General features: G+C 36.3%; 1 protein-coding gene across 3 annotated transcripts; it reads right to left on the reverse strand.

Moving 5' to 3' along the window:
* Positions 1-1562: 1562 nt before the first annotated feature.
* katnb1 (katanin p80 (WD repeat containing) subunit B 1) lies at positions 1563-22901 on the reverse strand. Of its 3 annotated transcripts, none has more exons than XM_066648308.1 (20): positions 22640-22901; positions 22044-22231; positions 20813-20943; positions 20416-20533; positions 20066-20166; positions 19920-19961; positions 19501-19584; positions 17645-17760; positions 16557-16628; positions 13631-13781; positions 11213-11397; positions 6199-6350; positions 4686-4736; positions 4516-4574; positions 4217-4429; positions 3956-4105; positions 3356-3432; positions 3131-3205; positions 2825-2941; positions 1563-2622 (listed from the first exon to the last, which is right to left on the reverse strand). In XM_066648308.1, the coding sequence occupies exons 2-20, from the start codon at positions 22081-22083 to the stop codon at positions 2490-2492; spliced, it is 2067 nt and encodes a 688-aa protein (XP_066504405.1). In that variant the 5' UTR covers positions 22084-22231; positions 22640-22901; the 3' UTR covers positions 1563-2489. The 3 variants fall into 3 exon arrangements, with proteins under 3 accessions (XP_066504405.1, XP_066504404.1, XP_066504403.1); XM_066648307.1 differs by having other exon boundaries at positions 22044-22289; XM_066648306.1 differs by having other exon boundaries at positions 22044-22901.
* Between the last annotated feature and the right edge of the window lie 2377 nt (positions 22902-25278).

Raw genomic sequence — 25278 nt, forward strand, 5'->3', positions numbered from 1 at the left:
ATTATTTTAAATATAATTTTAAATCCCCACTTGCCTCAGTTTGTATGCTTTCTCCGACATGTGGTCCTGGAGTACTGAGGAAAAAATGGCAGGTTTGAATTCTAAGTAACTAGTAGTAGTGTCGCAGTCACATAGCTCCAGTTTCCTGGGGTTGGGGTTGTGGGTTTGAACCCCACTCTGGGTGACTGTCTGTGAGGAGTTCAGTGTGTTCTCCCTGTGTCCGTGTGGGTTTCCTCTGGGTGCTCCAGTTTCCTCCCACGGTCCAGAAACACATGTTGGTAGGTGTATTGGCAATTCAAAACAAAACTAAATAAATAAATAAATAAATAATAAAAAAGTGCCCATAGGTGTGAGTGTGCGTCGCCCTGTCCCATCCCCTCCAGGGTGTGTTCCTGCCTTGCGCCTAATGCTTCCAGCTAGGCTCCTGCATGAGCAGTTACAGACAATGAATGAATATAATAGCTCATTCTTTGACTGCTTTAGTGACTTGAATTCTTAGATGAATTACTAAAAGGGCATCTTTGTGAAGTCTGATTTAATGCTTTATAGACTAGCAGCACCAACACAAACCATCAATAACTTTGTCTATCACAAAAGTGGTAATACTTGTAGTCATCACCACCCTCCAGTGGCCTAGGATAGCACTGCTTCCTAAGTTCTTAAATACTACTAGATCTCCCCATCATTAAGCAATTTTTCTTCTTTTACTAGTACACATACAGTACATCCACATAAACAATACTTAACCAATATTTATGTTAATTCTTCCTTAATAGGAAGGTGCCTTCCATTGAGATCAGAAAGCATTCTTGATCTTTAGTTGACTACTATCTAACAAAATTCTTTCTAATAAAATAGACAGTTCTTGCCTGTGTTGAACCTCTCAAAGGGGGACATCTATCAGGTGTGTTTTTTTTACTGCAACGACCGACTCTTTGTGTCAATGTTTATTATCCTTCCCAGGTTAGAAACTACTATATTTCCAGCTTTCAATATTCCCTGCTTCTGAATGATTTGCTTTCTGTGGATCTTTATCTTCACATCTTTACATGCAAATCCAGTGTCATCCATGTTATACATAATACACTATTTGATTGTAAACGCCTTTTGTCATGACCTATATAGTGTGCTACACCAACAGAGAAGTGATATCAAAATATTAATGTTATCACATTATGTCTTATGTAATAGAAATATAGGTCTACCTTTTTTTTTCCATTTGATTATTACAAATTTTGAGAAAACATTTATTCTTTCCCACAAAACCTGAGAGTGTATATATTGGAAATGTTTTTTTAATTTAACATGGATAAACAAATATTATTTACACTAGCCCATATAAATGATCCCAAATATATAACCAGCATCACTCAGCATCTTGTTTTGGAACCTGGTTGTGGTCTCAAGCAAGGTCATTTTATATCCTGAAAACTAACTTCTAAGATAGCATGCTTAGACACAAGTGCACAGAGAAGAAGCTGAAGATCTAGAGAAATGTTTACTACTACTGCTAAAATCATTATTCAAGATTGGCCATATTAATCCAAGAACAGTTCCCTATCTCCAAGGAAATTTTTAATTGAATCTGACAACTGTATTTTTAACCTGAGACATAGCAAGCAACACTGAACAACGGTGTATACAACAAAGTAACAAAAAGAGCTCAAAAAAAAACAAAAAAAAAAAACACATACAAACAAGCACTCCCAACCTCCTCAGTGTTCCTAACAATAAAAATTACTTTAATTTACCAGTACTGACTTTTTCTTAGTGTAACATTTAGGTTTTTATTAATAACAAGGGAACTGTCACTGATGCAAAGCACAATAGCACCACCTTGTGAAGGAGTGAGCGAATGTGTGAGAAATGGCAGCCTTTCCAGTGGAATTTCTAACGGAGAATGATTAGTAGACTGGGTATGAGTGTAAATTTCAAGGCCATTCCACGAGGTGCTGTACATCTTAAAAAAAATAATAATAAACTTATCATTATAAACCCAAGTTTTCTTTGCAGGGGAAGTCTGTTCTCCTGTAAATGTTACATTTGTTTGGCCCAGCATGAATAAAACTCTCCAGGCATTACATCACATTTTCCCCTTCAAGGCTCATCTGTATGTGATGTAGAACCTGACCTTTATCCAGTCATTTTAGTTTCAAGCTCGAAAGACACACCATAAGGCTTCTTGAGGCCAAGTTAGAGCAAATAGGTAACCATTTTGTCTGTTCCACAAAATATTAAAAAGATCATCAGGGATTATTTTATTTGAAGAAAAAAACAGTGTTTACAGTACTTAGAAATTTCTATATACAACACAGCATGTAATCAACTAATCATTTTTTAAAAATTTGTTTGAAGATTTATCTGCAGAGCCTAGAGACTAAGGGCTTAGGGTCATCGTAGAGTCAGACCAGTGATTGTCAGTCAGTAATCAGTTTGCTCAAGTAGGTACTCACATTCAGACAATTTTTAAGACCTTATTTGTGTGTTTATTAGTCCAATGGAGCCATAAGTAGCTGCAGTTCTTTAAATGTGCTGCCATGGCGACCGACTTGCTCTGCCCGGTTTTTTACAACGTTACTGAGCATTTTTAGCTGCTTATAGCATGCTTTACATTTCTGATGCCTGTAAATTAGAAAACAATTTTGCACATGTAAATATGCATACACAGACAACATGAACACAACTAATGACAAATATGTATCCTACCTTTATAATTTATCATATTAATAATAATAATAATAATAATAACAAAAACAACCACAACAACAATTAAAACAAACCTGAATAAAAAAAAAAAAAAAAAGATTTCATGAATGTTTGTCACCTCTCTTCCCGTGTAATGTCCACTCCAACAGAAGGGGGAGCGGTCAGTGTGTCTGAGATCAAAGGCCAAAAGCGCTTCAGAATAAGTTTCAAAGACATATATCCCGTTTGCACATAACTAGGAAGAAGGAAAAAGGGAAATATCACTGTAACTACAGCACAATCCATGAGTATCTGGAGAGGGTTTCTGCTCTTTTGACTCCAATGGCTGGACTATAAACCAAAAACTAATACAGCTCTGAGACCCTGTAATGTCCTGCACAGTCTTAAAAATAACTGCTTTGGCTTTTGCATGCATCTCTCTCACCTCTCATATTTACTCTGCAGCAGATCTTCAATCTGAGGCAAGATGGAGGTGCAGGTATCCAGGTTCCAAAGTGATCTAAAAGTGTGCATGTACCAGTTTTATTAACAATTCAAAACAATATATGTATTGGGCTGATACTAGAGTAACTTGTTTATTCTGTTCAGCATTTCATTAGCTAACACAAAGTGACTTAAAATCAATATATCTGTGGATGTGTATATTTACGGTTTGAGGTTGACAATGTTGAGGATGTCCACCACAATAGACAGATCATTCATGGAAACAGCAGAGTCAAATGATGTCTGTAGTTTGGGGAAGAGCATAAAAGATTGGGTCAGTTTTTCTGTGTCTGTTGGTCAGTGCCTCTCGTTTTTTGTAAAAGGAAGAATTACATTAGAAACATTGTGAAGTGCCTCACAATGATCTTAAATATGTAATATGTAAGTATATCTTAAACTAGTGATGTAACCATGCTTGTTTATAAAAGTAGCATCCAGAAAACTCCTCCTAGTTCTTTATGTCCAAATCCGTATCAAGGTTTTGCCAAAAATGCTCCAGTGAAAAATCCAAATATGCAAAGAACAATTGCAAGGATTTTGGATGTTATATCTTTTAATGTGAATATAATCAAAGGAATCCAGAGGAAATTTCTGAATGTAAAAGTATAAAAAGCAAAATAAGACAACAAAGGCCTGGTACTGATGAACAATTGAAGACTAACAGGAGACCTGCAAAAAAATTCTGCTTTAAAACTGGTTTTAAAAAAATCAATATATGTCTTCAGGATTTTCACATAATTTGTTTGCTAACTTATTAAATCAGTACCTTAATGTCACTTCCTGTCCAGACAGCACGAACTGTGTGAAGGTTTTTATGACGGCTGCTCAGCATCACACACATGGTTTCATGCCCTTTTCGGATCTGAGCCAATGCCTCCTCATCTGCTGTCACACTTGCCTTGCTGCTACGTGCAGGCTATGCGCGCACACACACACACAGATTAGCATATGATTAATAAAACACAATAACCTGTATTTGAACAATACATTAATCAAAATCCTCTATAGAACTGAACACATCACTCACAGGTAAGAAATCTCCGACATTCAGGCCTACTGGTTCGTTGCGAGTGCATGGGACAAAAGCTGGATTCTGTTTAATTTTTGATGTGTGTACAATATGCTTTGAGGAAGGAGCTTGAGATGCAGTGACCACAGACACAGGGCGTGCTGGAGCCAAGGATACTACTGTAGGCTCCACTCTTAGTACAGGTGTGGATGCATCATTTGGAGTTTTCATCTACAAAGAAAAATATGAAATAAACATGATATAAAAAAAGATTTAAATGCCTATTATGCACACATTAAACTATGGTAAGAACATACTTTGTCAGGTATTGGAGTAATGATCTCTACAGCTCCACAGGGCTTTACAGGGAAGCTCTCTAAAAGAAATGCAAAGATAATGTGCTTTCATCAATTATTTTTACCACCAGAAATACACTGTTTTTAAGAATTCGCTTCATCATATTTAAAGTATAAAAACAAATACTCACCATCTTCAAGTGGTGCAGGGAAGGGTTCAGTTTTTTTTGGAGGTGTTCGTACTGGACAGAGACACAGACATAACATGATTAAAAATGGCAGAAAATGTACATGAGGCAGTAGAATGACCACTGTGGTCCTGAGCATTGAAGAAAAAAGTACAATTATACAGAGCAACATATAGATTAAAATGTGTGTGTGTGTGTGTATTATATATATATACACACACACACCTCTTTTTAAAACAAGTAAGAACAGGTCTGTGTACAAAACATGTTCATGAAGTTCTTTGCACAAAATCACTCACATAAAGAGATCTCACCAGCTCTATTTTCAGCTCCCTTTCAGAATGAGCCATTTAAGGGCTCTGTCACTTTCATGCAAATAAGCTGTTGCTGGTTACACCCCACCCATCCCATGTTTACGCTGAGGGTTTACCACACGTGAAAATGACAGAAAACAGCTATCCAGCCCCTATATGTTCATCCCTGAGTCAGACCCAGAGCAAGATGAAAAGGAGCCACCTGCACAATGAGCTAGTCCAGACTTTCCTGGGGCCCAAAACAAAATTTTGAACTATGAGCCAAAATGACAGTTGCACCTGACTCTCCACTAGTACTCTCCCTTCTTTTTTGGGTCAAGAATAAACAGCCAGCCATATATAGAACAAAATGCGGTGTAAACAAACAATATTTATTTTAAAAACAATATATAAATAAACCATTTTAACATAATTAACTTTGTGGTCAACCCTCCAGCATCCAGTCAGCATTTGTCTGATTCTGTGACAGCTGCAGTCCTAAAGGTGGAATAGAGGAAAAAGCAGCAAATGTAGCTATTTATTCTCCAGCTTGCAGAGTTTGTTACTTTAAATGATGCAGAGGTTTTGTCCAGGCACCTGTAACTGCTTCACTGTTTGAGGTGTTTAACAAAAACCTCAAATATGCTGGTGTTAGTGTGACTGTGTGAATATAGCTTCAGCATTTAATGTGGAACTGAAATTTAGTAGAACTCAACTTTGCACTTGGAAATAACTATGTCATTTTTTAATGTGGTATGAAATAGTAAGCAACTTTTAGACTTTACAGGTGTGTTTGGGGAAGTTTAAATGAGTACTAAACAGTATAAAAACCAGTATATGTTCACATTTAACTTTTCAGCTTCAAAGTTTGGTTCATGAAACTGCGAGGCTTTTAAGGTTGTGAAAAGCTGCTGCGCAGTGCACGCCACCTCTAAATATATTCCTGCAGCTATGTACATAGATTATTATTTATTAAAAATCCAACCTCAAGAAGAACAGGCACAGGTTTACCTCACTGCTGTTCCCACAGCTCAGTCTCATGGAGTCTTTTTTTATTTCCTGACAAATAGTTTCCCTTCATCTTCTGAATATACACAAACTATCCCTAACTTGAAACGAGGGGGGCTTCATTCATAAACCTCTATGATGAGTGGAGCTGATACCCAGTATTATATAGGTGGATTCATGGTGGATCTGAGTAGATTTGTTTATGTGTTTCTCACAGATTGCATTACGAGGCTGAAAGATTTCTTTGTAATCCTCAGGGTTTGTGATTTCTGCACTGCTCTCCTTGTCATCATGTTCGTCCTCGCTGCTTGGACTCCGCCTCTCCCCCTCTGGGCTCTGCCTGTCTCCATCTGAATTCTGCTTCATCCTGCAGACATAATTGTACAGTGGTAAAGATATTATCCAATAATATGAATATAAATATAATAAGAGGAAAAATAAATAAATAAAAATGGGAGAGAGAAAAAATGGGAACATCGAATAACTTCTGTGCCAGGACTAAAAGGTTTCACTCAGCTACACCAGCCATGTAAGTAGAAACTGAACAAGTAAGTGATTTTAACCCTCCTAATTATTTTTTCTGCCATTTTCCTGCTTATATTAAAATAAACAATCTATTGATTACACTCTCCTGACAGTACAAACAAACACTACACTGAGACTGAGCTTGTCCCCTGTTTGGCATTATAGATGACAAAAAATGCTTTTAAAAAACCTAATTAGAATTAACACAAATTAGTCTTCAGTGTGCCAGCAACAGCTATATTAAACCTGGACAATCTCTAGCACCTAAAGCAGTAATTGTCAATAAAATTATTACCAATAACCACGTCTCTTGGTTATGAAGCCAAGTAGCTTCAAAGAAGTAGCTGCTTCAAAAAATGCAGCAATTTTTATTTATTATTTTTTTTTTTTACTTATTGCAGTCTATCACCCTTTCAGTCTTAATACAGATATTCTTAGAGAATTTCCTGACTTTCTCTCGGGTGTAGCTGTTGCTACAGGTAAGGCTTTAATTGTTGGGGATTTCAATATTCACTTTGAAAAGTCTTATGGTCTATTTAAAACTGATTTTTCATCTATATTGAATGTATTGGGATTTCCTCAATATTTTAGGGACCATTCACCAATGCAACTAAACCACACCTTGGGTTTAGTTTTGATACTGTGTATTGAGAAAATGTATCCAACCTTGCTACATATCTCCATCTCTGTGCCCGTTTACATAAAACACCTTAAGTGGTACCTAAGGGCTTTCTTAAGGGAAATCATCATAAACACTTTAATGTTTCCTTAAATACGGAATGTCCCTTAAGTAATCCCATAAAAACTGTTAAGTGTTGCACAAAGTTCCTTAACTGTCAATTCCCTTAGAATTATTTAAGGGATGCAAAACCTCACCTTAACACTCAGAAGACGGAGAACACGGCTCCATTTTTTTAGGTTTATGAAGATGATCGTGTACCTAGGAGGTTTTTTCGAGATGCACGGCATATTAAAGAAATTATAAGATTATTATGGTAATAAGAAAAGATTTTATGTTTTTTGTTTTTTGCTGCTTTGGAAACATCAAGCAAATAAGAGTAATAAAAGATTGTGTTTTGGATTGCACTGGAGAAAAGCAAACATATCACGTAAAACATCAGAAATCATTAAAATATTTGTGTCCGAGCATGTGCGGAGCTGCAGAGTAGCACATTTTGACAAGGCAGCACAACTTCAGAACACCAGCTTTCCGCGTGTTTGCGGCCTTATTGTCATGAAAAGAGTGGAACTTTACTGCAACAAAACCTCAGTCACTGCAGTAAATCTTACAAGGCGTTTTATGCAACACACTTAAGTAATTCGTTGGGAAAATCTTCACTTAAGGTTTATACTTAAGGGAAAAACCTAAGGTGTTTTATGCAACTGGGCACTGATCACCATCTAATCATGTATAAAGTGGTTCTGAGTCATGATATTCATCAGCCTCCCCACTATATTTAAACAGCCTCATTCACCCTAAAGAACTTGAGCCAAGACAAACAATTTATATACTGTGCTCTGTTCAAATCTTATGTCAAACAAAGGTCAAAAAAGAGAAAATACTAACTCCTTGTTAAATGACCATATATGTACTCTAAAACAGGCTGCCCATAACCTAGAGGGTAAATGGAGACACGGCCTGGTCGACTACAGTCATGCCTTAAGGGAGGCATTCATGATTATAATCAAAAACACTTTTTATAAAATTATATATATATAATTAATTTTATATAATTATTAATGCCCTAGTGTCAGTAAACTAGTTTTAAAAAAAAAGCTAGGCTTTCTCTCTACTTACAGCAGAGAAACAGCAAAGAGAGACCTCCAAAGACTGAAAATCATGAAAAGAGATGAGGATATTGCTTTATTCCTGCTCCATAGGTGGGTAATATTTACTTATTTCCGGCTGTTTCAGATTATAGGAACTCCCACAAATTTGAAAGATTGCTAACAGCATGAAAGTAAACAAGAGCTAACGGGCTACAAAACGAAAAAGCTCGAGTTATAAATTAGTTTCTGTGGTAATTCAAACAGTGAATAAAATCTTACAAGTTAAACCTTAGCCTCAAACAATATTTTTTCTCTTTATACATACAATTTTTCCTTTAAAGACACAGAACCTCTGAACATAAACAAACCAGAGAGAACTGCAGTGTCCACAATTGGTTAATTAAAGTCACATTACTATAGCATCTCTAATAGAAAACAACAAAATCAACTATAGTTTCTGTTATGACCGCGACCCTGAAATGGAAAAGCGGAAAAGAAGATGAGATGAGATGAGATGAGTTTCTGTTATGTGGAAAGGTAGGTTTTTATGTGGAAAGGTAGGCTGAGTGGAAGGACAAGAGACTGGGTTCACCAATTATGGACCATTCCAAAGTCCAGGATGATTTTCACCACAAGTGCATAATTTTTTTTAATTATAGTCAAAACACAAAAGTAGAAAGTAAAACTTTACAAAAAGAAAATAAACATTTTTAAAAAGAATTTACATTTAGCATTCTCTTTTGTTTTAAACATATTACACATAGGCCATTAAGACAAGTCCTTAACCTTTTTTCGCCTCTCTCCCTCCTGACTCCACTCCTTATAGCATTTAACCCTGGGCAAAAACATTCTTACCTTTAGGTGGTATATCCCATTAATACTTAGCCACCCACACATAAATACATAAAATCTAAACAAAAACAAATACTCATGGACATGTCCTCTACATCAGAATTCATTTTACCTATAAGTATATTCATTTTGTTTTCAACTAATCTTTTTTATCTCTCCTCTACAGGTACAACACTTGGACCAGCTTACCCATTCTCTTTTAGTTAATCAAGATCCCCTACAATTCTATAAAAAGGGAGGCAATAAATGAACCAACTCTATTATCCATTCTGGGTTAAGTAGCAGTGATTTTATGACATTTTAATAATAACACTGATAACATTCAACTGAATATTCATAGTCAGTTCCAAACCAAATCTGCTCTTTTAGATAATTCTCCACAAGTCCTGAGTCACACTTTAACCCAATCAACTGAGAACTTTAATCCAGACAATGAAAATAACATGCTTAGTTTAACTCACTCTAAGTAATTTCCAAGTGTACTGGATCCTATACCAACAAACTTATTTAAACAAATCTCGCCTAAAGCCATTGCTTACTACTGTCAGCTCATCTCTCAGCAATGTATACAATCCTAAATCTCTAAAATAAATGGTCATCGAACCAATCAAAAAATTTATAAAATGACTGAGCTTGCAAATTACAGACAATAATATCAAATCTCCCTTTCATTGACAAGATATTTAGGATCTACAATCTAGATTTAGAGCCATCCACGGCACCAAATCAGTGCTGAAAACCAATGACCTACTCCCTTCACTTGATATGGGCTTTTTCTCTACCCTGATGCAGTACCTGATACCATAGATCATGGGATATTACTCAGGTTTTCTTGGTTTAGACCCTATTTGTCTGTTTACCAATTTGTTTATTAGACAAAAAATTCTCCTACCATACTGTAGTCAAATATGGTGTTCCGCAAGGTAATGATGATAATAATAATAATGTACAATTATTTGTCATTGTACAACGTAAAAAAAATTGTGTCTTCTGAATTTAACCAATCTGTAGCAGTGAACACACACACATGCACTAGTGCACTAGGGGCTGTGAATCAGCCGTGGAGGATCCCACTGGTCTTAGGGATTGAACTAGCAATCAAGCCCAGTCTCCAACCATTAGGCCATGGCAGTAAGTAGCAGTGAGATTTCAAACCTGAACATTCCATCAATTCATCAATTTCTATAAGAATTTATTAGTTACAGTTCTTGAAAAGTACTACATAATTTCATACTTGTTTTTATTAATAGAATGCTTCAATGTTTTTGGCTGTGACCAAACAGGCTCTCTAAACCTAATAGTATTGTGCTATATAATGAGGTACTATATAGTACCCTAATATAGTACCACTTGACTCGGTTTGGCTCTGCTGCATTTCCATTAGGCAAATCAGGTGCCTGGTCCCTGGAAATAGGTAGGTTTTAGTCTCTGCCTTGCACCTGGCATGAAGCGAGCCTAGTAAGTACTTAATGTGACATATAAACATTGCAGTGTGCTTAATGACCAGAAAGACTTGACAACATGGCACATGCAGACCTCCAGCACAAACTAGCTGTTAGTAGAGACCGTGTTTGTTTTTATCTGACTCACAATGGCAGCTTGTTAAATTCCGCGATAATGTTTTGAAAAGCTTCAAACAACACATGGAAAAAAAGATGATTGGTGGCCGCTGAAGGAATCCAGAGTCAGAAGTGAAACAAGGAAAAATCTATTGATCTACAAGAACTGGGGCACGGAGCCCTAAAAATAACAAAAACAAAACCACACAAAAATAAACACACGAATAAATGACAAATAAACAGAAAGAAAGAAAAGAAACCAGGGAAAGGCTTGTCGAGCCGTGCTGAGCCAAGTCAATACCATGCAGTGGAAAAATGCCATAGGTAGCGCAAGAAACACAATTGTATTCACTTACTCATCATCAAAAAGCACCAGTAGCATATGCCAAATGTGTGGCTTAGCCAAGTTTAACCATAAGTACATTTAAACATTTCATGCTTATATACAGAAATTATAAATTTCACAAGAGTCACCTTTTGGAAATATCATATACATGTAGTCAAAACCATAATCGAAACTCACTTCTGTCTACTGCAGGTCGTGGTGGGTCTCTCGTAATTTCGGCGAAGTGTCGTTCCTTTAGGAGTTGGTGCTGTGAGTGGCTTGTCGTCCTGAATCACTCCCTGGATCACAGATCCTGATTTCTTCACCCGAGTGAGATCCACAACATACAAACTGACATTCATCTGTCTAGCTGAAACACCAATCTAACAAAAACAAAAACAGATAGACCAATAAAAGTGCGAGAAGGTGATGTTCTTTGATTGTTTGCTTATTTTTCCACTGTAGCTTTACCATAAGTAACCCATGTATAGTAAAACAAACAAAAAAACGTGCTGGGGAAGAAGAAGCCTTGAAAAGAGCAGTGAAATACTGATACTGCTCTTGTCCATAGCAATAATACTCTTATTTACAACCAAAACACATACATAAGCGGCCTTTATGGTGTACCAGAGGAATTAGATATTAGCATTTGTTAAATATGCTCTTTTATACTCAGGGCTGCAAATATTTAGAAAGAATTATATTTATCCTCAACAGTAGATGATTGTCTAGAATTGAAGTTTAGTAATGCTATAGCACTAAATACTTAAGGCTGGAAATTGAAGTAAGGGTTTCTATTATAAGGCAACCATCTGTGAATATGAATATTATTTGTAAATAAATGCCTGACTTAAAAAAGGTCTCCTGGAGATACATGATTTCCGGATTCATTTTCTTTAGGTGTGTGAAAAACCTCCGACACTTAACATGATGCTGGATCCCCTTGATGTTGTAACTAATTAATCTGAGTCTAGATTGAAGCGTCATTGTTGTGGAATGTTGTGCTAAGTTACAATTATTTAGCCAGTAAGACAGTAGGTATCATAATGAAAATGTTAAAATTAGTGAGAAAAAAAATTAGGGCCTTTAGTGAGAAAATATACATAAGCATAAATATAATGGTCTTGGTTTCCTATACTGACCTATTTTAACCTCCCAGTCTGTATTTAGATCTTGGAAGTAGAGCAGGGGACCCACAGTGCAGAGTTCAGTAAAGTAAAGGTGCCTTGACCTTGCATCTTAGTCTTCCAATTTGTTCTTGAGTGATTCTGACTGAGCCCTGAGATGTGCCACTTCATGTAGTTTAACAGTATCATCTGTACATGATGGCAGGCTCCTGTCCATCTGACTGGTTGTAATTTCGAGCATGGCTAACTCTGTAGTAGTCAAGATTTCATAAGATCATAGCTCAATCCTCGCCAAACTGATGTCAGTTTTGAACCCTGCAGTCTCATTTTACAGTATGCTTCTAATCTCTGAAATAGGCAGATTGATGTAATGATGTATTGCAGGAGACATATCATTAATAACCATTTAACATTTTTTTGACAAATGACTCTATAATTTTAATTAAATGCATTAAATGCAAGCCACCAGGAAAGCACATCATGAATACGCTTTGACTTTTTGTACACATCCCAAACTTGCTCCCTCCCTGGCTCTTAAACAGCCTATCTAACCCCTTCATAAATGATCATGTTACAAGTGACATGCAGACAGCCAATTACCTGTATTAGTATATAGCATTCTGTTGCATGTTGAATACTGTGGAGTCAGACAGCTTGCAGACAGTGAGGGACTGGTCAGCTTGCCAGATATTTACCATAACATACTCTGCCTCGATAAAGAGTGGAAATATAGTGCGCAATGATTTATGATGAATAAAGTTTGCATAACTGGAGTGTTTGTCGGGCAGTGTGGCAAAAGTACAAAAAGTGTTTGCACTTTTGCATAGGAGTTTTAGCTCAGTTTGAGTAGCCAATGAGCTAACTTGCTGATTAGCACCAGCTAACAACAACAACATAAGGTGATTCTATGGTCTCCAGAAAGACCACATTAAAAGGAACACTACATAATATTTTTACCTTAAAATTACAGCTTCAACATCATTATGATGCTTCATTGACATGTAATAGAGAGAACAGAGCCTCTGTCATTGCTACCTGGGTTATGCTGCACTGCAGAAAGTGCACTATTTAAGTTTTGGAAGAGGGTAGGAAGGCCTACTTGGGGCTAGGACCCAGAAAACTATAAAACTGCAAAGTGAAAAAAAACAGTTGTGAAAATGGAATATAGACATTACGGTGAAATTTGTATCAAGTTGACGATCACATGAGAATTCCTGTTAATATCAGAGTCAGGCTTTCTCCAGCATGGGAGATGGTGAGTTTGGCGACAGTACCACAATAGAAGGACATTAGTTTAAGTGGTATTTCACACTGAAGCCTAATACTTTTTCTGTTACCTACAGCTGATATTACACAAACATTTGTACTTTGTACAATTGTCAGCTCATTTATAGACGCACACACATTTTGCACATGAATATATACCACATTTCTACATAACTGAGGAGAGTAGCTGATGCACTAATGTGCCAAATACAGTCAGACTGACCATTTGATTGTTGCAGATTGCAAAGTCAGCCACTTTGCCCCATCCTACAGGAACCACATCAAAGCAGCGGTCAGGCTCCCAGCCATAAACTCGTAATGTGTCCTCTGACCCACTGAACAAACAGCTACCATCAGGACTGAACAACACACACCTACAAAATTAAGAAAAAATAAAAAAACAGGAGAAAGTCATACAGGCCCAATTACTTTTCTTTTAAACATAAGAATAGATCTAGAGCCTTTTTTTCTTTTCATATTTAGAGTGACTTGGATATTAACTTATTTACTTGAGCATGTTTAAGGATGTGTTTATACCTGTCAAGCAAATGCCAGTGCGATTGCCCTGTTAGTGCGGTTTATTAAAGTAAGTGTGAACACCTGCTTTTAAACACTGGTGTTCATCAAACAAACAAACAGGCACTCGACTTCTTTATCCATTTTATTAACATCATATTTGTGTACATCCATCCATCCATTATCTGTAACCGCTTATCCAATTTAGGGTCGCGGGGGGTCCAGAGCCTACCTGGAATCATCGGGTGCAAGGCGGGATTACACCCTGGAGGGGACGCCAGTCCTTCACAGGGCAACACAGACACACACACATTCACTCACACCTACGGACACTTTCGAGTCGCCAATCCACCTGCAACGTGTGTTTTTGGACTGTGGGAGGAAACCGGAGCACCCGGAGGAAACCCACACGGACACGGGGAGAACACACCAACTCCTCACAGACAGTCACCCGGAGCTGGAATCGAACCCACAACCTCCAGGCCCCTGGAGCTGTGTGACTGCGACACTACCTGCTGCGCCACCGTGCCGCCCTATATTTGTGTACAGTACTGTGCAAAAGTTTAAGGCATCAAAGACTGAGATTTAAAAAAGCTATTTATCTGAGCAGTAAGTGTTTATTTGCTAAACAAACAACTAACAAATAATGTCCAACATTAGAACAAAAACACATAACATTATTCCAGTAAGTGTGATATTCTGTGTGTGAATGTGTTGGTTTAACTTTTTCCAAATCTCTTCTCATGGCAGTCCATATGATTGAGGTTATCATCCAATACTTTGTTTTAGCAGTTAATAAATAATGATTTTAAATAATGTGTGCTGTTGATTTAACAAATTCATATAATCAAGGAGAATCTGAATAAAACATTATTCTTTAAACTCACTCACACCTACTACTATATTAAAAAAAATCTTATAGTTCAATTTTTTAGTATTATTTGTATTTAATGTGATTGTATATACAAGGACCACGCTTACTGAGAAAGTGTTACTTTAAAAATTGTGATTTTATAAAGTTATAATTATCTTAGGTGCCTAAGACTTCTGCACCATACTGTATATGTTTATCTTCAAATTATTGCTGGACCAACTACAGGGCCACCCTAGAGGCTTTCATGCATACTGATGGAACTTTGTTAAAACATGCATGTGCAAGGATCATCTCTTGCAATAAAAAGTGCAGAGAAAGGCGCTGCATGCAGTTTAATGTGAGTTTATGACATAGCTTGATATATTACTGTAAAGGGAAATGCTAATATATGCTTTGTCAAACCTTCCACTTGTTGTGGAATAAAAGATGAAGCTTGCTTAAGCTGTTCCACCGTAAACAGCCCTGCAAGTAACAATGAAGCTGGCACACAATTAAAGGAACACTGACTGTCAAAAATAAATTTAACAATAGCGTACTTATCTAAACAGTTTATGTAAGCAGTTACATTCAATAAATTATTGCTTCTGTAAATAAACAAAACCTTAATGGTTTTCAAAACATATAGAATATATTTTAAAATAAAATCAACAAAGAATACACTTTTACAATTTGTGTACTTTTTTTTTTACCTTGAAATTACAACTTCAACATCATTGTAATGCTTCAGCAGCCTATAATACACTCTCAGAAAAAAAGCTAGCGTACATGTACATTATCGACACTAAATAAACAAACACTGTAAATGTTTAAAAGGTACAACATTGGTTTTAAAGTCTAGTTTCATTGTCTTTTCCAGAAGGAGAGTATTTGAAAGGTTTCATTATAGAACAGTGTTAAATAAAATATCAAAATATAAATCCTGTAGATGAAATGGGGCAAACGAAATCATTAAGATTTTAAAATCTAAAATTATTGTAGAATATAGTACAACATTGTTTTTTATCTGAAGGTACTGAAATGTACCCTTGAGGGTACTACCACAGTGGCTCAGCACTGCAGAAACAGCACTATAACTTTTTGATAGTTTGTTGGTTGGTAGACGTGCAAGATACCCAAAGAATTCGATTTTTTCATAAATATGTCCCCTCTACAATAGATGTTTGGGGTGGAGCATAGGCACATGTGGCACAGTAACACAGAAGTGGAGAGAACATTAATATTAGCCATCACACTTATTAGCCCTTTTGCTAAACATGAACAATTGCAGCCAAGCAAGATATGCCCTGGCCCAATGAGGCACTCATAGTCAGTTGTAGGCCCTACATCTTGTTCGTCCTGTTGCTATCCAAAGTCCCTACACATTGCTGAGAGGTTTAGCTCAGTTTTATAGTTCACTTAAGATGTCACAGTTTTGTAGAATTTATTGCACTCTTAAAAATGTTACAAAGGGTTAATTGTGTGATGTCATAGAACCACTTTTGGTTCTTAAACCATGTTTGTTTAAGAGTGTGAGGAATAAAAATAATAATAGAAAAAACAAATAGGCACAAATTGATTGGTATCTTAAATGCATTTTGCCATTCAATATTGAAATCAAGTTGCCTAAAAAATCCCTATATCAGACTACAGTTATTATTAGGTGTAAGTGTAGCTTCTTAGACGAAAATCGTGATAATTTCCTCCTGTGCAAATGAACATATTAAGAAAATGTAGTAGGGAATCACTTTTTTTTTTTTTTGCAAAACTTCGCACAGCCTACCTTACATGTCCAGTTTCTCCTTCTGATGAGCCAATCATCTTGAATTTCTCCAGATCCCACAGTTTAATCGTCCTGCCACACAGACAAGTAAAAATCATAAAAACTAATTCTGAGAACGTTTTTTTTTTTTTTTTTTTAAAGGGTAGGGTCGGTCAAATGTCCAATGCTCTGTGCTTCTAGGTAGGTCAACCACACTTCTAAATAGATGTCATAGCAGCCAAATACATGTGCTTGGCAATTTTAGTGTTAAGACAATTAATTTTCTCTTTTATGCTGAATTTTCTTTACACTAGATAAAGATATATACACTACATAGGTACACTAGATAAAGATATAGTCAGTATGTTCAGGATAATATTTCCAAACACTGGTAAATTTAGTAAAACTTTCCAGAATTTGATAGTTTTACACCAAACTTTGCTTTTTACAGGTCTTGTGTAACAGGACACTAACCCAATCCAGGGCTTGACATAGTCATGCATTGCCAGACCGTCTAGGGAGAGTCTGGTTCATTTTGTCCCTTAATGTGGCTACTACAGCAGGAAAGGAATCTAACTGACACAAAAAAATCACTCACAACTGTGCTATTCTGGCATGACATGAAGGAGGAAGCAATCTCTGCAAGACTGACCATTACCACAGCCAACACAGAACAATACACAGAAGTGCATATGTGCTGATGTACAAATAGCCAGTCAGAATGCAACTGGAGGATTCCTGACTGAGGTACCATAACTGAAGCTTGCTCTACTACAAACTGCAGTTTCAATTTAAAATGTAAATAAATTGTTCCACCCTCACTCCTTCACTAATATGGCATTGTTAATTCTGTCATGTTGACACAACTGTCAATCATTCTGCAATCTGAGACACTTAGAATTTCTAATCTATTGGCATAAATAAAAGAAAAACCACAAACTAGTCCATGTAATTCAACATTACAAAATGCTGTTTTAATATAAAACACTAAAATTACAATACAGAGTCTAGATCTGCAGTGGAATAGAAACTTAAGAATACACAACACAAACTATTTATTTTTACTGTTATATGCTCAATGCTCTGAAGTACTGATTGATACTCCATACCTGTCAGCACTCCCAGAGGCCAGAAGGTATTCATTAGGGTGGAACTGGACCACATTTACTGCTGATGTGTGTGCTGTAAATTCTGTGATCATCTTTCCCGCTGTTAAATCCCACAGCTGATCCCACAGTGAAGAATATCAGTTCAGTAAAACAAATTTATACAAAAACATGCAGACATTACTATTAAAATGCCATTTATCTTTGTTGTATAATATGAGAACAAAATAAAAAATTTCAGAAATATTTGCTCTTTTAATGTGACCCATAGTGAACAATTCAATTGAAAAACAGGACTGACATTTTTTTTAAGGGGAGATTAAATAAAAAGTATACTAACATAGTTACATAAATATGGGCACCCTTAAACTAATACTCTTTTGAAGTCCCTTTCAATTTTGGGTAGGAAAAACATGGCAATCTTTGCCCACTCTTCCTTGAAGGAGTGGTCCCAATCTGTCAAATTGCAACGCCATCTCCTGTGCACAGCCCTTTTCAGGGCACTTTTTCTAATTGGATTCAGGTCTAGGCTTGGCCAAACTTTAACCTTGGACTGGTGAAGCGATTCTTTCGTTGATGTTTGTTTCAGGTCATTTTTGTCCTGCAAGGTAACATTCTATTGCATTTTAGCAGAGACCTGACTGACTGAAATTGTTCATAATTCCCTCCATCTTGACTAAAGTGCTGTTGGAAAATAGCTCCAAAACATAACGCTGCAAACACCATATTTGTCAGAAATTCATGCAGCTGTTGCAATGTTGCTCTAACCTCTTTGAATCTTGGACCAATTTTCATGTGATCTTATCAATTATGGAGGGCAGTAACTAATCTGAATTTGGGTACTGACAAAAGGCAGAGGGCCCTCAGAGGGCCTCAATGATCTTGTGGGACAGTGGGGGTGTAAGAGTTCAGAAAGATAGACTGGTGCCCGACCGTACCGAGATTTGTATGTGAGCAGAACTTAAAAACTGAGTATGGAGGGAGCCGGTTAGCCAGTGGAGCTGATGAAGAACAGGAGTGACATGGGCTGATTTTTTTGATAATCATATTCTGTTCAATGGTATATCCAGAATTTTTTCATCTCCAAACAAGTTTATCATCCAGATTCCTTTACTCTGGAGCCATGCTGTTGTGTATCGGCCTTGTCTTACTGAAATTTGCAGTCTTCCCAGAAAAACTGTGTCTGAATAGAGCATTAAGCACCAAACCTTTATATATCATTCAGCATTAACTGTATCTTTACAGATGTGCTTATAAAACCGTGTGCTTATAATAAGACAAATGATTCTACTCCTCTTAGTCCTGAGGAGAAAAGCATCTATGATTTCCAAAAGATTGTGAAATTTTGATGTGTCAGACAACGGGACACTTTTCCACTTTGCCTTAACTTAACTGAGTTCAGGCCCAGAGAAGGCTCCAGCATTTCTGGATACTAGGGTTACTTCTTTTATGTATTTTAAATTGCATTTGTGGATGCAGCCACTAACAGTTTTCACAGAAAATGGTATTGGAAAACTTTCAGAATTGAGAATTCACCGCTCAGAATTGTTTCTGAACCCATGCTGTAATTTCCACTACAAAAATATGTGTTTTCAATGCAGTGCCACCACCAGCGCCCTGAAGACCACAGCCAGCCAATATTAGTCTTGGGCCTTGTCCCATGCGTGCAGTTTTGTATAAATTATTTTAGTTTGTTTTACAACCGAATTGTGCATATTACAGTTCACAATAAAGGTGGAAATTTAATCTGTGATGATTTACCCTGATCTGATTTTTATATCTCAAAAACATGGCAATTTAAGGGGGGGTGCAAATTTTTTCTAACCACTGTACATGTAGAATACAGCCAATTTTCTTACCTTAACTGTACTGTCATCACTCGCTGAAGCAAGCCACTTTCCATCTGGACTAAAGGCTAGGCAACGTACTGCTTGAGTATGACCCTGTAGACAGAAAAGTACACAGAAACAGAAAATTTGTAATCTTGTTTTTACTGGCAGAAAAAAAATGTGTTAAGAGAAAACACCTGCTAAGTAGTCACACATTAGACAATGAAGCCAGAATAATACTCTAATACAGGCCAAATTAGTAAAATGATCATAGCCAAATTCTGATTACAAAAGTTTTCAGTCCATAAAAGGTCAGTGGTTCTGAAGTTGAACAATCCTTGAACACAAACTAATGTATGCAAAAGAATGATTAAACAGGGTTAGTTTTGCTATATATAAGCTCAGTGGTCTTCATGTAACTTTGCCTAGGTGAAAGCATAGTAACATACCTTATATCTGAACACACAGCCTTTCCTCCTAACATCCCACAGCTAAAAGAAATAATTTTATGCAATTTAATGCACCAAACATATTTACAGACAGCTTTAAGAAGGATATAACAAAAGTTGATCAGATAAGAAAGAGAATGTTTCACCTTAATGTTAGTGTCCACTGAGCCAGAAGCAAGGTATTCCCCAAAAGGGTGAAAGTCTAGACTGCAGATATTAGCTTTATGCCCCATCAAGGTACGGAGTACTAAAAACAAAGCAACACCATATTTGTAAACACAACCATAGTTTTTCTTCATCGTTCTCATGTTCAATATCTCTACTGCTTTTGCTTGTTCATATCTAAACAAGGTGAACCCAAATCTATGGTATGTTACAGTTTCTTTTATTTTGGTACTTTGTAAAATAACACGTAGTTAATGAAATGCACTGAAATTTGAAATAGAAATGTAAAATAAATAAATAAAAAATTAGGTCATTAAAACAATGCACTGACTCTTTGCCGCTTCCAGATCCCAAACCCGGAGAGAACCTGATTCAGATCCAGCCACCACCTGCTCCTCAGAACTACTGAACTGAACACACACCACAGGACTAGTGTGGCCTGTTAGACTCTACAGAAATATACAGAAAACAAAACTCATTAAACAGAAATAGAAAGCTTGTGACTGGTCAGCAATTTATTTGATTCTCTTTAGCATTGTCACAAAAAATAACTTGGTGAGGAGCATTTATTTAACATACATACATTACATTCTGTACATGTGGGTGAATTTATGTATGTGCCTTCTTGGGCCTGTTGATTATGCACTGTAGTTGGTTCATAAGTGTATTGAAAACAAATAAAATATTGAACAGTGAACAACAAAAAAACCTTGCTGAAGGGCCACTACCATAATACAGTTGGGTTTGTTAACAGCCCAGATGTTGACTCTGCAGTCCTCTCCTCCTGTGGCCAGCAAACGGCTCGAAGATTTTCCCAAAACCAGTGAAGAAACATTGTTGGAATGGGCCATAATATCCTCTATAATGCAGAGAATTACAGTACTTTTAAGTTAAATTGCACATGGCAGACTCTATTATATATTCAATGTTATTACAGTCATATTACAGGCACTGGCTAATGAAGCATTAGGAGTCATTTCCAAAAAATAAAAAATGATTGGTGTGGAGTGGTGCTAAGAACTGGACCAAATTCAGCCATTTAAAAAACAGTGATGTTATCCAGTGCTCTGTTACACTGAGAAGGGTATAGTTGCAGTTTTTATTATGCAGTTGTTGTCTAGTGTTAGGCTTAGTTTTGTTTAGAATTAAGATCAATGCAAATCATGCAAATGCAACTTTATGTGTTGAGCAATTACAGCTTCCATAATTCTAGTTGGTGCAGACTACAAATCGCATACAACAAATAGTCCTACAACTATTGGTCAGATCAGTCACACTGTCACCTAGTCTCGCATTGACAGACTCTCTAGGGAGAGTCTGGTACCTTTTACCACATAACATGGCCAACAACCACCTACTACTGCAGAAAAAGAAATCTGACAGACATGCGAAAGGACCAATCACAAGCCTGCTATTTTGGCACCACACGCGGAGTCTTTCACATCAAACCAGTACCAAAGCCAGTACAAAACAATACACAGAAGTGCATATACACAGATGTACGAAGAGTCAATTAGAATGCAACTGGCAGAATCTTGACAGTGAGGCCAGATTTACGGAAATGATTTTGGGCAGAGCCTCTGTGGATGGGACAATCTAGAAGTTTAATTCCAGGATAAAGCAGTATTTGGATGGTAATAATTCCTCAAACCTATACGTATTTTGATAATGTAGTAATATTTGGGTGGAATAAGTATTATTAGAAACAATAATAGTATTTAAAACCAAGTATTTAGATCAATTATAAGTGTATGGGTGAAATAAGCCTTTAAAAAAAATTTACACAGGAAGAAATATTTGTAATACTGTTTGCTAAAGGGGTCCTAGATAAAGTCATGGCTTACAAACAAAACAATGTGCAAAAACAAAAATAATTCACTTTTCAGTTGCATTTAATCATCTGTTCCAGATTATATTAAAACATTACTGTACAAGTGCTAAAAGACTAACGTTACTTACGAAGTTTCCACGACATTTTGGTGGCACCGGACAGAGCCATAGTGTAGATGTTTTAAACAGGGAAGCGCGTTAAGGGAACAGTCACTTCTTTTAACATGGATTTTTTCAACTTTTAACATGGATCACTTTGTTGATGTGGAACAAAATCAACCTGGGCTATAGACGTAGTGTAGTGAAAATGAAGTAACCTAAAGATAATATATTTAAGAAGCAGCGTAAGCAGTTCTTCCTTTAACTGAAGACCTCCTGTAAATAACATAACATGGCACAATTCAGTGCTAGTAGTAAACGATTTTCCACTTATCTCTAGACATGTAAAATAACTAAAAACACTAGTTTTGACCTTGAATTAGGTGATTTAACTAGAAAATAAGTTTATAATGACCAAAGCTAATTGAACCTTAGCCAATTAGCTTACGTGTTTAGATATCAAAACTGAATAAGACCTAGACTATAACAACTGCACAGATTTAGATTTCACAAATTGTTGTACTTAGTATTAACATTTCACCATAAATTATGAGCTCGTGCACCATATTAAACAGCTAAATTTGTAGCTCCTCGGTTCCAAAACAATAGAAATTGATTTAACTTGCGTGTTATGGTCCAAAGTAGGGAGCGACGAGTTCTAGAAACTACGAAACAGGATTTCGATACTGTTTAAATGCATTAAGCAGTGCATTGAATTGCATTAAGCACAAAAAAGCACAGCCTCTTTATCCTCAACACTAAAGTTGTCAGGCTCGTTTTGCAAAGCGTAACATTAGCGTATATGGCAGACGCATCTTCTGAAGCTGCTTTTCTCTGGTTGCTATCGACAAACACAACAAACTTAGCAACCGCTCAACGTATCTGGTATGTTGTCCCAATTCTTGCCCTAAGCCCTTCAGTGAAGTGTGCATTTTGATTTACTTTTAGAAGGGCGAGCAAAAGGGGTGCAAGTGTTCAAGTGGTCGGAGTGTTAGGTAGAATTGAGACACACTTGGCCTCGCGACCCTTCACCTATGGAAGAAAACAGTTAAAAAAATTAAAGTAATCCTAAATTTTAATTCAAATGGTCCACTCATATATGCAAGTTGTAACTCAAAATTCAAAATCGAAATAAACAATTATGACTGGTTTCCCGCAATGCCCAAGTATATACATCTGGGCTGATAAAATGTAAAAAGCTTGTTTTTAATAATATTAAAACATTATCGTTGAAATGTAATTTTTTTAGTTCCTATCATAATCATATAATTTTGCTCGTATAAATAATTTTGATCAGAATCATTAAAGTGCTGTGTTAAACAAGTGGCATGAAAGTCATTTCTATACAATGTACAAGACTTCAATTTTGTAGTTTGGTATGAATACAAAATTCTTCCATTTATCATAAATTCTCCTGGCTTATGAATATTACTACAGCAAATTAAACAATGACTTTTCCATCTCATTCCATTTTTAAAACAAAACCCAAACCAAACAACATCATTCATAATAAAGAAAAAAAATAAAACAGCATAAAACTATTCTAGCTACACAGCTGTCATGTGAATCGATTCTACTGTAAAGTTGATTTGTCATTTTATTCTTCAGTAAAAATTTGCTGTTTGGTATGATTTAGTGTTTGAAAAAAAATCCATTCGTATTGAATCAAAACATCTGTCCTTATGTGTCGAATTGAGGTGTTTGTCTGGTTGAGAGTGAGCCTCCTTTTGTTAGTATATTCGAGGAACCTCCTGGCTCAACTGGAGTCAAGCCAGCCTCCACTTGGAAAAGCTTGGCCAAACTAGCCCCCACTTAGTTTTGGTGGAACTGCGTATTCTGAACATTAAGGTAAGAGCGTGTAGAGGAACGAATTTCTAAATGAAAATCTATGTAATAAATAAATAAATAAATCAGTGAGTGACATAATTAGGTGTGGTACTATGAATATGAAGTGAAATTGTTCTGTGCAAACTAAATGTTTCCTTTTAATTATATACATTTGGAAATAAATTTACAGAAATGGGACAATTCAAAGGGCCTTTATTTTGAAATGACACATCAGAATGACTTCATATTAAGTGAGTGACAATCAGGTGTTGTACTATGATTATGAAGTGAAATTAATCTGTGGTTTCCTTTTAATAATTGTGTAAATGTGAAATTAAATTTACAGAAATGGGACAATTCAAAGGGCCTTTATTTTGAAATGACACATCAGAATGACGATGTTCAGCGAGTGACATAATCAGATGTGGTACTATGATTATGAAGTGAAATTGTTCTGTGCAAACTAAAGGTTTCTTTTTAATAATTATTTAAATTTGGAAATAAATGTACAGAAATGGGACAATTCAAAGAGCCTTTATTTTGAAATGGCACATCAGAGTGACTTGAGAGTCATGTCCTAAAATCTTCATTATTTCCACAAATTAGCAAATATTTGTTGTTTATCCATTTATTATTTGTTTAGAAAATTATTTATTTATTACATACATTTCCTGTCATTGACTTTTGTCTTTTATTTTGAAATTTGTTCCTCTGCACGCTCTTACCGTAATGTTCAGAATACGAAGTTCCACCAAAACTAAGTGGGGGCTGGCTTGACCAAGCTTTTCCAAGTGGAGGCTGGTGTCGTTTGATACTGCATTAAGTACCCATTTGGGGCGCCTGTGAAATCAAAACACTCTAAGCCTTGCACACTTACCGATAACAGACGATTAGACAAAAGTTATCAGCAAAACAAACTCTGTTTTTGTGTTCATTCTGATGCTCTGCATTTTTTAACGTGGAACGGAATGTTTGAGTAACAAACATACGTTAGTATGCATGTGGCTTAAGTTTAATTATCTGTACGTTTTGAATTAATTTTGAATTACCACAAACTCAATTGTAACTCAAGCTGTTGTGCACTTTTGGTATGCGTTTACTTTTATGCAGTTAGCGGTCTCTTGAATTTAAAGTCGGTTCCAACATAGGTAATCCACAACAGCAAAAATAAATCAATACCAACCCCCTATGGAGCAGTAATAGACCAACATCCTCATTTTTAAAATGCTTTATAATATTCTGAGGTTTTCAGCTGTGGCTCTGCCAGCAATGCAGGGAAAAAGCCTGAGACATATCGGACCTAGGCACCACCCTGACCTTTTACACAACTAAGGCTGTGTACAAACACCAGAATTTTTTCCCAGTACAAATATCGCCTTTAAGAGAATTAGCAAATCAGACTGTTTAATTACATTTTACACATTTTTTTTAAATGGGG

Source organism: Hoplias malabaricus, chromosome 16 (genome assembly GCF_029633855.1).
Source record: "Hoplias malabaricus isolate fHopMal1 chromosome 16, fHopMal1.hap1, whole genome shotgun sequence".
Classification (NCBI taxonomy): Eukaryota; Metazoa; Chordata; class Actinopteri; order Characiformes; family Erythrinidae; genus Hoplias; species Hoplias malabaricus.